At 36.2% G+C, this 17,602-nt stretch overlaps 3 protein-coding genes across 3 annotated transcripts in view; 1 reads left to right on the forward strand and 2 right to left on the reverse strand.

The window, feature by feature from the left end:
* On the reverse strand, window positions 279-890 carry LOC104733547. The gene has a single exon (XM_010453117.2). The coding sequence runs from the start codon at window positions 888-890 to the stop codon at window positions 279-281; it is 612 nt and encodes a 203-aa protein (XP_010451419.2).
* LOC104731848 (defensin-like protein 82) lies at window positions 10,417-15,351 on the forward strand. Its single transcript, XM_010451341.1, has 3 exons — window positions 10,417-10,495; window positions 13,819-13,835; window positions 15,175-15,351. Exons 1-3 carry the CDS (start codon window positions 10,417-10,419, stop codon window positions 15,349-15,351), a joined length of 273 nt encoding a protein of 90 aa, XP_010449643.1.
* Window positions 16,474-17,602, reverse strand: part of LOC104731849 (L-lactate dehydrogenase B-like) — a 2,086-nt gene continuing 957 nt past the window's right edge. The window contains exons 2-3 of the mRNA XM_019234194.1: window positions 17,305-17,592; window positions 16,474-17,076 (exon numbers count right to left, since the gene is read on the reverse strand). Coding sequence (XP_019089739.1) covers window positions 16,633-17,076; window positions 17,305-17,592 — 732 coding nt within the window. The 3' untranslated portion in view covers window positions 16,474-16,632. The remainder of the gene's footprint in view (window positions 17,077-17,304; window positions 17,593-17,602) is intronic.

Raw genomic sequence — 17,602 nt, forward strand, 5'->3', positions numbered from 1 at the left:
GTTCTTGAAAATACTTCCACTCCGCTGCATCAGACGGATGACTCATTTCTCCCACCTTTGCTTAGTGCTCGGCATGCCATCGCATTGCTGCTGCAGTCTTGTGACTCTGATACATTCTCTTCAGTCTATCACCAATAGGTAAGTACCACATACGACTATATGGTACTTTGGTTCTACTTCGGTCATTATTAGGCTTCCATTTTGGTGCATCACAAAACAAACATTTTTCTTCCTTTTTGTCATCTTTCCAGAATAGCATACAATTGTTTATACAAACATCAATCGCCCACAGTTAGCCAATGAAGCTTAGCTTTCTGTTTAAGGTAATCTTCCTCGAGCTCAGCAAGGTGATGCCACAAAGAATAAGCATTTGTCTCCTCTTCAAGCGCTTGTTGGGTCGGACTTTCCAGAGTAGCAGCTTGCTTATGACAGAGAACCTCATGTGCCTCACGTCTCCGTTTGGACAAATCGCCAAACTGCTCTTTTCCCAAAGAACGCAAGCTTGGTTTTAAGTCTTTTAATTTCCTGGAGAGGCAATGCATAGCAGATGTAGAAGGAAACAGTGGGATCGTTCCATTCCAATGGTTCGCAACAACCTCATGAAATTGAGGTAATTTAGCCAGAGCTTTAACAAATTTAAACGGTCTGCGACCACCTGTTGCAGCAGCCTCCAGGACAATGCGACCTCTAGCATGATCAGAACAACCACCAGCCTCAAAAACAGTGTAAGAATGTGGAAAGCAATCTCCCCAATGCTCAATAATTAAAACTCGATCCAACTTCTTACAGATCAGACCCTCATCCCTCTTATTACACCAAGTGTAGAGTGGACCATGATGGCCTAAATCATTGAGTGAACAATGTCTCACCACATCCTGAAACTCACGCATCCCCAATGTATTAAACTGCAATTGACCATGATTAGAGTGTTCTCCACTCTCCAAAATCTCATTAAAATCACCACAAATCATCCAGGGCTTATTTCTAAACAATGGAGAATCGTGATGACATCATATCTCATCCCAGAGAATCCTCCTCTCCTCTGAAGAATTCAACGCATATACAAAGGAGCAAAAAAACTCCTTTGTTCCACCCTCCAACAGAACCGAACAAGTAATCACTTGACTACTCTTGAAAACAGGAGTAAGCCTCACTGTATCTCACCAAACCACCCATATACGACCCAATGGATGCGATTCATAATTACACAAAGAAGACCAACCTTTGAAAACAGAGAAAACTATCTTGGCTGCACGACTTTCCTTGACTCGCGTCTCTAGTAGGCAACCAAACTGCAGAGAACTACTATTTACCCAACTTCTAATAATGGAATGTTTTGAAGTTTTGTTTAGACCACGGACATTCCAGAAGAAACTTGACATGTTAAGGTTTGCGAGTGAGACCCTTCTTTGTCAAACTCTCAACGTAGCAGCTGTTAATTTACGAGCATTATGTAATCATTTAAAGATGTTAAATGTTTACTCCACATGTTTAAATATATACAACCAGTTCACAAGATTTTATGAATATATTGTTTTCTTTTTTGTCAATCTTACGAATATATTGGCTTGGTCTCTTTTGTGGTAATATGTGGGCTGAATAACCACTTAGTAACCTGGTCCAATACCCAAAAAAAACAACAAACTTTTTTAATGTTCTTTTTATAGTAATTGTCTTCTCTTTCTTTTGTATCGGAAACTCTAGCGCCACCGACCAATAGAGCTCCGGCCACATCTGAGGCGAGGTTGAAAATACATGCTAAGAGACCATACCATCTTTACATGCCAAACAATTAATGGAAAAACCAAACTTCGGACTGCTAAGACTGTAGAAGAAAATACATTTCTTATATCACTCTGGAACTACTATAACAACTTGTACAGGTAGTTGAACAAGTGACAGACTCGCTTGACTACACAAGACACAGTTTTCAAATTACCTTCTAACCGTAACTACTTTATATGTGTTATATACATATGGTCATTGTGTTTCTATTAATTTCCTCACATCTGTTACACCAGTTAAGAATATAGAGTAAATATATATTCTCGATTACCATAACTACATTATGACATTCTCTATATACACACTGATAATAAGAAGTGAGTTGGCTGCTTTAAAACACCGAAGTTAGATTTACTTTATCGTTCTAAATTATTTTCTTAAATAGCAAAGTTAGATTTACATTTTAATATTATATACATATATATATATATATATATATATATCAAAATGTGAAGTTAGATTTACTTTATCGTTCTATAGACTATAACTCATATTCTACCATGAATCAAAATATTCCGACCAAAACAAAGTTGAAAATAAAATCCGAGCTGCTTTTATGCTCCGGTATACTTCCATATTTTGAAGAAACAACCAAAATTTACAAAATGGAAGAGAGTTTAATTCCCAACAACATTTTATGTTTCGGAAACTTGGTTAAAGCCTCAAACATTCTATAAAAAGGTCGACATGAGTATTACTCGTGTGGAGAAAATTTATGAAATGTTTCTTACCTAACACTAGAATAAATTTTCCTCAATATTACTCGTGTGGTTTTTAGTTTCCCAAATAAAGAAATACTTCACGTGAATCCTTTTTGCTCATCGGTCCCCCCCACCCTCACGTTTCATTTCCTTTTTGTCATGTCAGTAAGATGTGTTTTAAAATGTTTGTGGTTATGACATGAGTAAGGAAAAATGTTACCACATGTATGATAATGAATATGGTAATACTAGTAGGTGAATATCTACAAAACACACGGGTTTTTTTATTTATTCTTAAGACTGGTTTGGTTTCTTTTGTGACCAAGCCAATCTCCTTGTACTGTTGTTATTGTTTCTATAAATATAGGCTATAGCTACATGTTTGAAACAAGTAGGCCGATTATGTTTTTATGGCACAAAAATCTGTAACTATTCTTGGAATGTTAATATAACTATTAGCAATTTATATTGGATTTTCATTTGAGAGTTTGTCCTAAAAAAAATAAAGTCCATAATTCTAACTAAGAAGTTATGGATCTAGGTCCATATATCTTTTCAGACCCGTAATCAAAACATATTATATGGTTTCGTCCCAAGAATAGATTTGAACAAATGACCTGAATATTTTTTGTCAAATTTTTTTACCATTTAAGCTATTGAGTCTTTGTAAGATCCATAATTCCTATTAAAATATATATAAAGCTCATTCGAGGTGGAAAACTTACTTAGTTACTTGCATTTGATCGTGAGAAGCCAAATACTCGAGTTCGTCACTTCGCCAGTCCAATATCACCTCCGGATCGATTCAAATGTTTAGTATGAAACAGTGGTATGTATATAGGCATTTAATGTGAGGTTAAATTGACCGAGATTGAGCTTAAAGAGCAATGCTATCGTTTTGACGCACACATGTACACAACTCACATCGGATCTTAAAAGAGGATAGGAGGTGCATCGGGTTAAAAGATCCAGAAACTTTTATTGTACGGAGATCTTAAACATGTTTCCTTTTTCCACGTTCTCATATTGCTTCAGAATACTTCACGCACATCTTTATTTTAAAATGTCGTCAATACAAATACTTTTAAGTCTTTAACATACAAATACTTTTCAGTCACTAAATTTAGTGTGTTTAATCTCTAATGTTTAATTAATGCATGCTTGCATATATGCTTGTATATATAACCTAAAATGTGTAATGTTAAATTAACTTTGTTAGTGTGAATCATAATAGTGAAGGTAGTACCATTCTTCATGAACTTTTTTTTTCTTCAATATATTGTTTATTCTTTGCTTAAGCGTTCATACAAATCTTATTATATAAACTTTGGTTTTCAAAGTTAGTAACTCACCAGATCGTGACACGTGTTAGTTTTATCGATTAGAAATCAAAGTTAAAAACTCACCAGATCGTGATACATGTCAATTTTCACGATTAAATATCAAAGTTAGTAACTCATCATATCGTGACAAATGTCAATTTTAACGATCAGAAATCACAGTTTTCAAGCTTTGTAAAACAAAGTATAAGATTATTGTAATCTTATTATATTTAAAAAAACAACTAAGATAAATATACTATATGCCATCCTTGTCAAAGTTTCACTGTTACAAAGATTCTCAACCAATACATGGTAAAATAAATATACTATGTGCCATCCATATTTGGTCGTATAATTATACTATATAACCTAACACATTAAAATTTATCTTGCCTTTGTTTGCACAAAAAAATAAATAAATAAATTTTATGTCTCTATAAGAAAACACGGTTTTTCCAACTACGATCAGCGACTAAAAGCATAGTCGTTAAATTTAGCGACAATTTACCCACTAATTGGCGACTGTTTTGTGACTATTCTGGTATAGTCGTTTATTAGTTGCTTATTTACAACAAAACAATTTAGTCGCTAAATTAGTCGCTAAATGGCGACTAAATAGCGACGAAATAAGGAAGTTGTGAATGTTGTTGTCAAACAGTCGCCAAATTAGCGACTAAGTGTGTAGTTTCTAGTGTAGTCGTAAATTTGGCGACTAAATTGCGATATTTTCGGCGGGTCGGAATTTTGTCGCAAAATAGTCCCTTAAAGTTGGTTTAAAACACGTTTTTAGCATTCCGGAGTAGGTGTACCTGTATTTGGTGACTACGTAATATAGTCACTTTTTAGTCGCTATATATGCCTATATAAACTGAGCTCACCAATCGTTTTTCTCACTCGCATAAACACAAAGCAACATAAAAAAAAAGTGGTCATAGAGATTTATAATAATGTCAGGAAGTTACAATTATAGTAATTTCCGGGAGTGGATGCACAAGAGGATCGATGAGATGACGAGAAATTTTACAGAAGAGTTCAGAGCCGGGATGGAGCAGTTCATGCAATTTGCAAATAGCCAGCCTTTTGCACAAGAAAATGGGGGTAAGTTTTTTTGCTCTTGTAGTAGGTGCAAAAACGGGAAGCGTATTCTAGGGACTAGAATTTGGAATCATCTTTTTAGTTATGGGTTTATGCCAGATTATTATGTTTGGTATAAGCATGGGAAAAAAATTAATATGGATATAGGAACGAGTACTGTTGATCCGACTTTTTTTAGTGGGAGTGAGGAAGTGGGTAATGTAGTAGAAGATAGATATGTGGATATGGTGAATGATGCATTTCCTTCTAATGTGGGTTTTGATGATAACTATCAATGGGATGGGGGTTATCAGAGTGTAGAAGAACCAGTACTTAACCATTCAAAAAAATTCTATGACTTGTTAGAAGGTGCAAAAAATCCAATATATGATGGTTGTCGTGAAGGTCACTCACAATTATCATTAGCTGCTAGAGTCATGAAAAATAAGGTAGATTATAATATGAGTGAAAAGTTAGTGGATTCAGTATGTGAAATATTGAGTGATTATTTACCAGAAAGAAACCAGGCTACGGGTTCTCATTATGAGACAGAGAGACATGAATAATGCATATTTTCATAAAATGGTAAGTATCTGCAAAATGCAGAACTCCATTCGTGAGCTGTGTGGTCCGAGTGGGGAAATATTGCGAACTAGTGATGAGCTAAAAGGTGAAGCAGAGCGGTTCTTTAAGGATTTTCTTAATCATCAGCCTACTAATTTTGTGGGTATGTCAGTGGAGGAGTTACATATATTTTACCTTTCCGTTGCCAAGAGGAGGATCGAGTGATGCTTACAAAGCCGGTTACTGCTGATGAGATTCAGCAGATTGTTTTTGCGATGCCGAGTTATAAGTCCCCGGGACCTGATGGGTATACCAGTGAGTTTTTTAAAGCTTCTTGGTCGATCATTGGCTCTGATGTGATTGCAGCGGTGCAGTCTTTCTTTATTAAAGGTTTTCTCCCTAAGGGAGTAAACACCACTATTCTCGCACTTATACCAAAGAAAGACAATGCAACTGAAATGAGAGATTACCGGCCAATTTCCTGCTGCAATGTGTTGTATAAGGTGATATCTAAGTTATTGGCTAACTGTCTTAAGAGTCTTCTCCCACGGGTTATTGCTCAGAATCAATATGCTTTTGTTAAAGAGCGTCTGCTGATGGAGAATGTATTGTTAGCAACAGAGGTTGTTAAGGACTACCACAAAGAATCTATATCATCTCGCTGTACGATGAAATTAGATATTTCTAAAGCTTTTGATTCGGTCCAATGGGATTTCTTGTTGAACACTCTTGAGGTGTTGCACTTTCCAGATCAGTTTATCCACTGGATTCGACTCTGCATCTCGACAGCTACATTCTCTGTTCAAGTGAACGGTGAATTGGCGGGATTTTTCAATAGTTCTCGCGGATTGCGGCAAGGTTGTGCCCTCTCTCCCTATCTGTTCATTATCTGTATGAACGTTTTATCCCATCTGATTGATAAAGCTGCAGTAAGTGAGCGTATTGGCTATCACCCTAAGTGCAAGAACATAGGTCTCACACACCTCTGTTTCGCCGATGACTTGATGGTTTTTGTGGATGGTCAACAGCGGTCGATTGAGGGGATCATTGTGATCTTTCAGGAGTTTGCGAGTCAATCAGGGTTTGAATCAGTTTGGAGAAGTCCACCCTCTACCTGGCTGGAATGACGGACCAACAACGTGATCAAATCTCTGAAAGCTTTCCCTTTGCCACTGGGCAATTACCTGTTCAATATTTAGGCCTCCCGCTTCTAACCAAGCAAATGACTGCAACTGACTATGCTCCACTCTTGGACAAAATTCGAATGAAAATTAGTTCATGGACTGCTCGATCACTGTCCTATGCTAGTCGGCTCACTCTCATTTCCTCTGTTCTTATGAGCGTAACAAACTTTTGGTTATCTACTTATAGTTTACCCACAGGGTGTCTCCGTGAAATAGAGAAATTGTGTGCAGCTTTCTTGTGGTCTGGACCGGATCTTAACCCCAAGAAGGCAAAGATAGCCTGGACAAAAATATGTAAACCGAAGCAAGAGGGAGGTTTGGGTCTGAAATCCCTAGTCGATGCTAATAAGGTCAGTTGTATGAAGTTAGTCTGGCGTATCCTCTCGAAACAAGACACTCTCTGGGTGAAATGGATTTGGACATATCTCATACCAAAGGAATCCTTTTGGTTGGTTAACAATAATTCTACTGTAGGATCCTAGATGTGGAAGAAACTTCTCAAATACCGGGAAGTGGCAAAACCACTGTATAAGGTGGAGGTTAATAACGGAGCTTCAACATCATTCTGGTATGATGTCTGGTCGCCAATGGGACGTTTAATTGATATAGTAGGACCGAGAGGGTTCATTGACTTGGGGATTATGCAAGAGGCAACAGTCCAGGAGGCCTTAAGCACACATAGGTCTCGACACCATCGGCTTGCTGTCTTAAATGACATTGAAAACTCCCTTCAGGCCACTCGTCGTTGCTCCACTCGACAACCAAATGCTGCTGATATTCCGTTATGGCGATCCCACGGTGACCGGTTCTCTAAGACCTTCTCCTCTCGACATACTTGGCATAATGTTCGCTGTATACATGCAAGGGTCGACTGGTACAATGGGGTATGGTACTCATATTCCACCCCCAAGTATTCGTTCATACTCTGGCTCGCGATCCACAACCGGTTAAACACTGGTGATCGCATCAAACACTGGTCCTCGGGGCAACAGGTGCAATGTGTCCTCTGTTCAGGAGCGGAAGAGACAAGGGATCACCTATTTTTCTCTTGTCCTTATTCTGCAGCTATTTGGAAAGACCTCACACAGTCTTTGCTATTGACTCATTACTCAACGGACTGGAGCTCCTTGCTCCCACTTCTTACCTCCCCAGCTCTATCTCCCTTTCCACGTTTCATCCTCAAGTATGTTCTCCAAGCAACTGTTTATCATTTATGGCGCGAGAGGAATGCTAGGCGACATGGTGAGGCCCCTTCCCCGCAAGCTCGACTTATCAAACTCCTTGACAAAACTGTACGCAATCATCTCAGCTCAATCTTGGGGTTACACGATCACCGCTATGATGAAGGCCTGCAATTCTGGTTCTCCACAAGAGCTTACGCTCGATCTTCCACATCCACTTAAGCTATGACCAATTGTAGGATATTTTATTCTTGTTCGGTTATCATTTCAAAACACTGAAGCATTCATTGTACAAACTTTTTTTGGTTGAATACAATTTTACATTTATTCAAAAAAAAAAAAAAAAGAGAGTTTGAATCCACCAACACTAAAAAGTTGAGGTACTTTAAGATTAAAGATATTTAAGTGGTAAAATTTTTATTCCAACAAAAACCTTAAGTATTAACCAGCCAAGATCAATGATGATTTTTTTGGGATCTTTTTCCATCAACTATTAATTGAGATACATGAACATTCATCTAGGGAAAAAGCTAAGGAGATCAAAGTTTACTTTCTAGACTATTAAAACTTAAAAATAATCAGGCACAAAACCCAAGGAGCCGTTTCCTTCCACAAGATGAGCTTCTTCCACGAGCGACATTTCTCTGGGAATCTCCTTTTTTGATCTGTTCGCTTTTGCTAAGGTGAAATTTCTCTCTCGGGTGGATCTCCTTTTCTTGTGACTTAACCGTTTTCCGGCGAGTTTCTTCACACGACGAGCTGATTTCCTTGATTATGTCGATTTCGAGCCACTCTCATTACTTACCGATGTCTTTGGTCGCCTTCCTCTGTTTGAGGCCCCCTCGTGCACCACCGCCGGAGTCTCCTTCTCTGCCGACTCCAGCCGAACCACCGGATCCTCATATCTGCTTCTATTTTGGTGAATCTCTTGCCCATCCGCTGAGTCCCTCTTCCTTCAGTGTGTGTGACTTGTTCATCGTCCCTCTCTCCTCCACACCGGGTTTTCCATCGCCGGCTGACGCCCTCACCTTACCTCACCAGATGTTCCCTCAGGTATGCTCTTACTCGCCCTCTAAATCTTCTTCTAAGACGAGAAGGTATTGGATGTTGGATGAGTTTGTGGCTCTGTTTTTGTGGAATTTGGATGAAATTATGGGCTTAGATACTGTTGTGTCTACTTTAGTGCTCTCTTGCAGCAACCTTATTGCTTTGATGCGATCATTTACCGCAGTATGCGGATTCTATCTCGATTTGGCTTTGTGTTCTTTGAATCTAAACAACCGACCAGTTCACCTGGTTCATTGGGGCTTTTGTAGCCCTCATCTCTCCTTTATGGAGCCTTTATTCCTCCCCTATACTTCACTTGTGTTTAGTGGTAGTGTTACAGGTAGCATTGTGTTAACTGTTCTGCTTGAAGTAGAAGCGGGGATTATTGTTCAAGACTGTTCTGGTTCAGCATTTGTTGATTGTTTAACGTTAGTGTCTTTGGAGGTTTTGTTTCCTCCTCCTTGTGTTTTCAGCAAGGACTTCCAAGCTAAAGAGGTTTGCTTTACCGGATGTTCTTGGTTTGATGCTTCCTTGGCAGAACTTCAGTTTCCTTTCCCAAAATTTCCTCTTGTTTGGAGGGTTTTGGATGATCAAGACTTGTCGGTATTGCAAGGTTCCTCCTCCCGACTGATGGTTATTATGGATGCGATCTATCAAGAAATTGTTGAGATTGTACTTGTTTGTTGGTCTCTTATGTTCTCTTCCTATGATTTGTATCTCTTCTATCCCTTGTTTAACCATCCTTTAATGGTGTTTTTTTGTACTTGTTGCCTTCATTTCCTTTGTTTGGGATATAGTTCATCTTTTGTTAGAGGTTGAAGCTCTTTAATTTAATGAAAGTGAATTGTTTGACAAAAAAAAAAAAAAAATCTGAATAATTTTAGAACTTTATTTGTAAAATATATCTTGTTTCTTTTTTTTTGGTAGCACATATGGTAGATATTCTAGCCACTCAATAAAAAAACAATGCACAATTGGAACATATTAAGGAAACCTATCACATGCATTTTTTAATTTTTTGTTTTGTTTTGAAAATTGTATCATTACAATTAAATGAATATGCATAATTAATGAATGTTATTAATATATCTCATATATGCCTAAAAGTTTGAATAAAAAGATAATAATTTTACATTTCTTGAGAGTCACATATGGAATTTACATAAGTGAATGAAAGCTTTTGACCAAATTTCTAGTCTAGATTTAAGTACAGTATAGTATAAAATTTATTATTTTCTTATATGGAATATCAATAAAGTTATCTATGTAATGTTATATCATATATATATATATATATGTATATAATACACACAAGACCAACACAATCAACTTTTGTAAGAATAAAAATACCATAGAGAAGAAAGGTAAATCAAATTACAAATATGCAAATACCATAGTTAAAAGTTTTATGTTGAAGAAGGCAACATAAATTTTTAAACTATAATTTTCTTATATGAAAAATAATTTTGAATCTAACTTACTTAAAATTTTTTTTTTTTGTGAAATTAAAAGGTAATTTCTAAAGAGATGTTTTTCTTTATTTTCAGAAACATAATTAATGGCTACCAAGAAATTTTCAGCTATTATATTACCTTTGTATATGATATTTACTCTCGTGCTATTGCCCATAACATCAGGTTACCAATTATTTATTACGTATTGATTTTAGTTTTAAAAAATTAGTTTTGAGATGTCCTTGCTAATTTAGTTAAAGTCAGTGAACACAAATATTTGTATTAGTATCAGTGTTCGAAAAAGCGGTCTAGGCGGTCGCCTAGGCGCCGTCTAGGCGCTAGGCGCTCAACCGACGCCTAGACGACCGCCTAAACTGCCTAAAATTACATATATTTCGATTTAATATATTTATCTAATTTTTAACTATATATAATTAAAATTTAAAGTTTTACATTCATATACATAATTACAAATCTTTATATGTTGTTGATATTAATTAAAAACTACATTTTTTCCTAAGTTTTGTTTATGGTTTATTACTTTTATTTATCTAACATATATTTTTGTCTACAATATTACATATATAATGTTCTACGTTGAAAACGCCTAAACCGCCTAAAATCGCCTAGCCTCCGATTAAGCGTTCTAGGCGCTAGGCGTTGGGTCACCGCCCAATTACCGCCTAGCGCTTTCTTGAGTATTGATTAGTATTGGTCATTTAATTTTCAAATACTAATTTTTTAGGGCAATTGTCATGGATATCATGATTTTTAGTTTTTGGGTCAAAAATACCACAAGGCCCAACAATTTCCAGTTCTAACATTTGTCATTAAACAATTTGACAAAATTACCCTCACATCAAAACACTCGCCTCTTTGCTTCATCTCTTCACCTCACCGTTTCACGTCTCTTTGCTTCGCCGTACATCCTCCTCGCCTCACCGCGCGTTCTCCTTGCCTCCCCTCGCCTCACCTCGCCGTGCACTCTCCTCGCCTCGCCTTGATTTACCGTTTTGCGTTTTAATATGTGATAACAGATCTCAACAGCGGCTGCGACAATCTCAAATCATGATGTGTATTCGTTAAATTTGCACACGGTGAAATCTTTGTGTCTGCTTCAGATGTTGTACTCTCAAATGGCTCGAGTCACCTAATAAGCATAGAAAACGACACCGTATATGCTGGTTATCCTTCGTCATATTTGAGATCGGGTCGGTGATCTCAGATTCAAGCTTGTGTTGAGCTTGCTGGGACTCAGCTTGGAGTTGTGTTTCCAAATGAAAAACAATCTCGGTATCGTTGGATGGAAGTATCAAAGCTATTTAAGAGGTAAATTTTGTTCTCAATGTCATTAATCTTAATTTATGAGAACCCTATCTCTTAAGTCTTGAAATTTTGAATCTAATTCCTTGATTTATGGCTCAATACTCTGTAGACTTATCTTGGTTTTGATATGTTAATGATGACACAATTATTGTAGATCCCTATAATCAAAGAGGGATTTTAGATTAGTGGATATAGTTAAAATCGAGCAACAATTGCATTGTTTAAGTCTCATGTGCTCACTCGTAAATATCTTATGTTTGTTACTAGTTAGGTTCCTTTTACACCTAATGTCTGAATTAGTCAAATGGAGAGTCTAATATTGAATTCATTGCAACACATTAGATTCTTTGTGATTGATTTGGGATCAGAGGTACCTAATCAATCAACATATATAATGGCAAAGTATGCCACTTTCATCACATTTCTAAAATGTGAATCCGTTGAAAAAAAAATGACATACATGGGAGAGTTAATTTTTTCTATTTGGTTGGAAGAATCTATTTTTTATGTTGTGGTGTGCAACACATAAGTAGCTTTGAAGAGTATTACATGGTGCATCTGTATTGGTTTATGTAGATGGATGAGGTTTTAACGTGGTATTTCTCTTTCGACGTACTGTAGCTAAAATTCAGGAAGGGATTAGTAAAGCTTAGGAAGACCTTCCTAAACATATTTTCTGATTTCATTACTTTTTTTACAGAAGGACAAAGCAAGCTACAAGGCAAAACAAAGAGAGATAACAAATCACACATTGTCAGGGATCATACTGAAACATGATCTTTAGTTTTAAAGCATTGGTTTTTGTTGTTATCCAAGCAATTCGAACTCGCTATTCTATTAAGAAACCACATTGTATTGGTCTTTATTTTTCTTATTACAATTTTGTGACAAATATATATTTACCACAAAACTAATTATCATTTAGGAGAGTTCCAAGAAATTTATGAAAGACCTTTTTTTTTTTAATTTAGGAAGGCTTTTATAAAATTTAGGAAGGACAATATAATATTTAGGAAGGTTCACTTGAAATTTAGGAAAACCATCCTAAACACTGAGTTAAATTGAGATGTTTAGGGGTTGGTTCGTTCTCTAGAGATGGTTTTTGTTTTCACATTGGATGGTGTGTTTTGTAAAATAATTTGAATTTGATGTTAATTGAATCAAATGCTAATTCTCTATAAATTGAGGAAGCATACCTTGATATTCATGAAAAATTCATTGATAGCTCTGGATGACATTCATAAAAATGTTCTTAGAATTCCTTAAAAAATATGGAAATACACACCCACAATGGTTCGAACTCACGTCATCCTGAATTACACAAAACTCTTCCTAAATACCATAATATATTTCCAGAAAACACAAAATACGCGTCTAATAGCTATATATTTAACAATTGCTAAACAATACTTGAATAATAGGCTTTGACCTATTGATTACTTTCACAATCTTAATAAGATGAGGTCGCATGTTCCAGACTTATGTGGGCGTGTATTCCCATTTTTTTCCTTCTTTTTTAATGAATGTCATCTCGAATTATAGAAAACCCTTCCTAAATACCATCCAATCTTTCCAGAAATCACAAAATGCGCATCTAATAGTTATATATTTAACAGTTGCTAAACAATACTTGAATAATAGGCTTTGGCCTACTGGTTACTTTCACAATCTTAATAGGATGATGCCGTTTGTTCGAGACGGGCGTGCGTTTATTCCCATTTTTTTCCTTATTTTTTTTTTAATGATTGTCATCCTGATTTACACAAAACCCTTCCAGAAACTTACATATTCAATCTTTCACAATCATAATACCATCCAATCTTTCCAGAAACTGTAGAGAAACTAGCATACATATTCAATTAACATCAAAATGAAATTACTTCACATACTTCTCCAAGATCCAATATTAGCTCTCTTATTGTCTTCCTTCCTAGAGACCCACTCATCTGTTTTTTTTACATTGCAGAGCATAACAAGAAACTATTTGAATCATGTGGAAATTACAGCAAACAACACCAACCATCAGAACCGTGCCTAAGATTATATGGGCCGGAAGCGGTGTTTTAGAAAAAGGCCTTAAATTTTTTTTAAAAAATCTCTATATAATTTATAAAAAAGCAAACTGTAATATTATAAAAATCCATATTTGTCTGATTGTTGAAAGCAGCCAAACTAAGAAGGAAGAAAACAAAAAGAAGCATAAGTTAAATTATATGTTAATATTTTAGTGGTGATCGACTGATCGTGATCAGAAAAGTGAGAACAATGGATCTCTTTCTCGAGTTTTCTATCATCATCGTTGCTCTCTTCTTCCTTTTACCACATAAAATCATTTTTATTGGGTCTAACTATTGGGCTTATTTGGAAAAATTAAGGCCTTTAATTTTTTTTCCAAAAAACGGGCCGGAAGCGAATGCTTCTTTTGTTTACACGTAGCCACGGCTCTGCCAACCATATGTTTCTAATAAAGAATACGACAATGCTATTAAATATTGTAAAATACCCTCATTTGAGAATTGATGGAGTAATGAACTTGAACTTGGGTGCTTTAGTGAGAAGCTTGTCATAAGTGTCTTGATCAAACAACACCATGTTGTTCACCTTTTCCTTTTGCTTTTCTTTGCTCCACTTTTGTTTTATTTAAACAAACATCTGTAGGTAAAAGAGAAACTATTAAACACTAAGATCATGAATAATGATACTTAAAACACAAAACAAGACAATGATTACACAAGCAAAGCTGAATTACACCATAATCTTTCGAGAAATGAATCACATATACCTAAATTTCTGGATTTGTATGATACAAGTGCAAGGAGGTACCTAAATCTTCAGTGAATACATATAATTAACCTTCATTTACCCAAATAAGACAAATCAATCTCCCAAGAGACGAAACTTAAATCAATTTCTCAAAAACTTACTTCTTAAACCTACATTTACAGTAGGTACACATTGATTGTATCGTATAAAGATGGAATAATGGATAATAAATGAAACAAACCTTCTTCTTCTTCTTTCTACAAGTTGTGCTCTATATCAACCTGAAAGCATCAAAATCAATAAGAATTTGTGTTTTAAATTGTTGCCTCCACATCCACCACAACCGCTTCATCCTCCTCTGCTCCACCACTGCCATAACCACCTCAGATTTGCGACCCCCACCTCTTTCTCCACCCCGATCGCCAGATGAACCATCACTGATGTTGTCGATCAAAGCGTCGTCGGGTCCAGACACATCAATGGCTTTGGAATGACCATTCTTGCTAATCTCGACCTCGATCTTCATTAGTTATAGTGAACGAACGTCGCCGCCATCATCAATTGAGATCAGAACTTTTTTGATATTTTTATACACAAGGAGAAAATGGTCATTTTATTGATTAATGAATGGTATTAATGAAAAAAGAAGGAGTGTGTGGTATTTTAGGTAGAAAAACTTTTTTGATGGTATTTTAGGGCATTTCTCAATTTTTTTATATATGTACTAATTCTTGCAATTTTTTTTTTAAACATACATAACAGGAAAACGGAAGCCATGTCAGGATTGGAGATATGGATGTAGCAGCAGAGTTGCATGTAGTGCAAAGTGCTTATCTCTCGGTTACAAAGGAGGAGACTGTGTCACATTTGCTTTTCCTGTTTGTTGCTGCAAAATCAATTTGGAATTTCAACATGATTCTCCTACTTCTAGTCCGATCATGACAAATTAATCTTCAATTACTATGTATTTTAAATTATATAAAAAAACATATATTAAAATATCTTTTATTCATATTATTACCATTATCACATAATTATATTTTTTGCGGACATTTTTGGAATCACTGAAGTTTCAGCTTTCGACTCAAAAATCATGATCCTATTGTTTGACCATATGGGCCCAACTTTTTTGATATTTCTAATAATTTCTCAAAACACATAGGGTAAGGGAGAGTTTTGCTATTTCGATGATTACATCAATAATGATAATTTATCAATTGTATAGTTCACAAGATAAAATCCACCATGACGTTGCTTTTGTGTATAATTCGTCATTAGATTTTGGATACCGACGTATGACATAATTCAGGGCAATCACAACAATTTGTTTCGTGTTAAGTGGAGCGCGAAAAAAAATGACAACGAGTCAAAACAAGTAAATCAAAGAATTTTGGTTCAAAATTAAAGATTATCTCTTTTGATAAGTGACATATTAATAAATAATAATTGATGACACCTAAAAGAAAAGTGTGGTGGTAATAAAAGATATATACCTATTAAGTTCTAGTGTACAACTTAATAAAATGAAAATATTACTTGGAGTCCCATTGTTTTGTTCCAACATAGTGTACCTTCGTTTTCTTTCATCTTGTGGTTAGCAATCAATGACAAATTTTCAACGGAGTTCGTATGAGAGCATAATGTTGTGTTCAGCATTGTGTGTTTTTGGTGAAAGGGAGAGTGGAGTTGATATTTGCTTTGTTTAGGCTGTTTGATGCAATTGCATGTGTGTTTGTAACGCGTAGATTGACAAAAGGGATTCCGAATTTGTATTCTGATGGTTAGACACAGCATTTTTTTTTCAATCAATAAAACATTTATAGATTCTCTATTCATCGATCTTTGTATTTAACACTAAACGAAATGTTCATTCATATAAAAGTCGAATGATTACCACAGAGCATTTGCAAAAATTAGATTTCCAAATGGCTGCGTTTAATAATCATACAGAGTTTGATCAGAGCTGTCATACCTGAAAGTGGACAGGCAGCTGTTTACTTTCATGAGATGAAAGGAAGCCGAATCCGAAGCCTTTTCCACCTGCTCCGAGACTGGGACGGATGCAGGCCTAGTTACTCATAATAGAACTCAAGTTGGGATTATTCTCCAATCTCCATGAAAAAGAAGCATTTACATAACATGAAAAGATCAACAATAACACTATCATCCATGGGACTGATGATCATAACAAAACAACAGATATAAAATTGAAGCAGAGCGATGTGGTTTATTCAAAGTTCCAACTGGCTCTGCATCTCCAATATAGTCTTAGCCGACTTCTGCAGCTTCTCAGACTCTTCATCAGTCATATGCACATTGGTCACAGCGACCACACCATTGCGTCCAAGCAAAGCCGGGAGACTGAGGAAGACATCACCCCCATCGACACCATAAAAGCCACGAGCAAGAACCGTGACAGGGTGGATCTTTCGCTGGTCACGGAGAATAGTACGAGCCAGATTAGCAACAGAGTAACCAATGGCCCAAGAAGTGTAACCCTTAAGTCCAATGACTTCATAGGCGCTACCAACTACGCTTTGATGAATGTCCTCAAGGGTTTGTTTCTCGTAAGCAATCTGTTGCTTCTCTAGAAAACTTAAGACAGGGATGCCTCCAACACTTATGCTCGACCACAATGCCACCGAGCTGTCTCCATGCTCTCCCACAATAAATGCATGCAACAAACCAATTGATCGTCTCAACAATACATTACCATCGGAGGTATTATCACCTGATCACTCCTTAATTGCAGTATAAAACCACTAAAGCATAGATTTTTATCATACTAAATCACTCCTTAATCGCAGTATTTACCAAAAAGACAATTCTTTTATCAATCATCTAATCCCAATTGAAAGAAACTAAAGGAAATTATAAAATTGAAGATCAAACACAAAACTGACCTGTACATCCTGAGCATTAACGTCGAGATGATCTGCGATTAAGAATCTGAACCGAGAAGAATCAAGATTAGTACCAGATCCAAGCACACGATTCACCGGGAAACCAGAGAGCTTCCAAGCAACGTAAGTCAAAACATCGACAGGATTAGAAACAATGATCAATATAGAATCAGGAGAAGCTTTAGCGAGTGGAGGAATGATATGGCGGAAGAGAGCAACGTTCCTCTGAAGCAGATTGAGTCTAGACTCCCCTGGGTTCTGTCTAGCACCAGCAGTGACGATACACAGATCAGATCCA

Source organism: Camelina sativa, chromosome 12 (genome assembly GCF_000633955.1).
Source record: "Camelina sativa cultivar DH55 chromosome 12, Cs, whole genome shotgun sequence".
Taxonomy (NCBI): domain Eukaryota; kingdom Viridiplantae; phylum Streptophyta; class Magnoliopsida; order Brassicales; family Brassicaceae; genus Camelina; species Camelina sativa.

Bases quoted from the DNA above. Each gene is read 5' to 3' on its own strand.
- LOC104733547 (XM_010453117.2), bottom strand. From the start codon at position 890: ATGCGTGAGTTTCAGGATGTGGTGAGACATTGTTCACTCAATGATTTA.
- LOC104731848 (XM_010451341.1), top strand. From the start codon at position 10,417: ATGGCTACCAAGAAATTTTCAGCTATTATATTACCTTTGTATATGATA.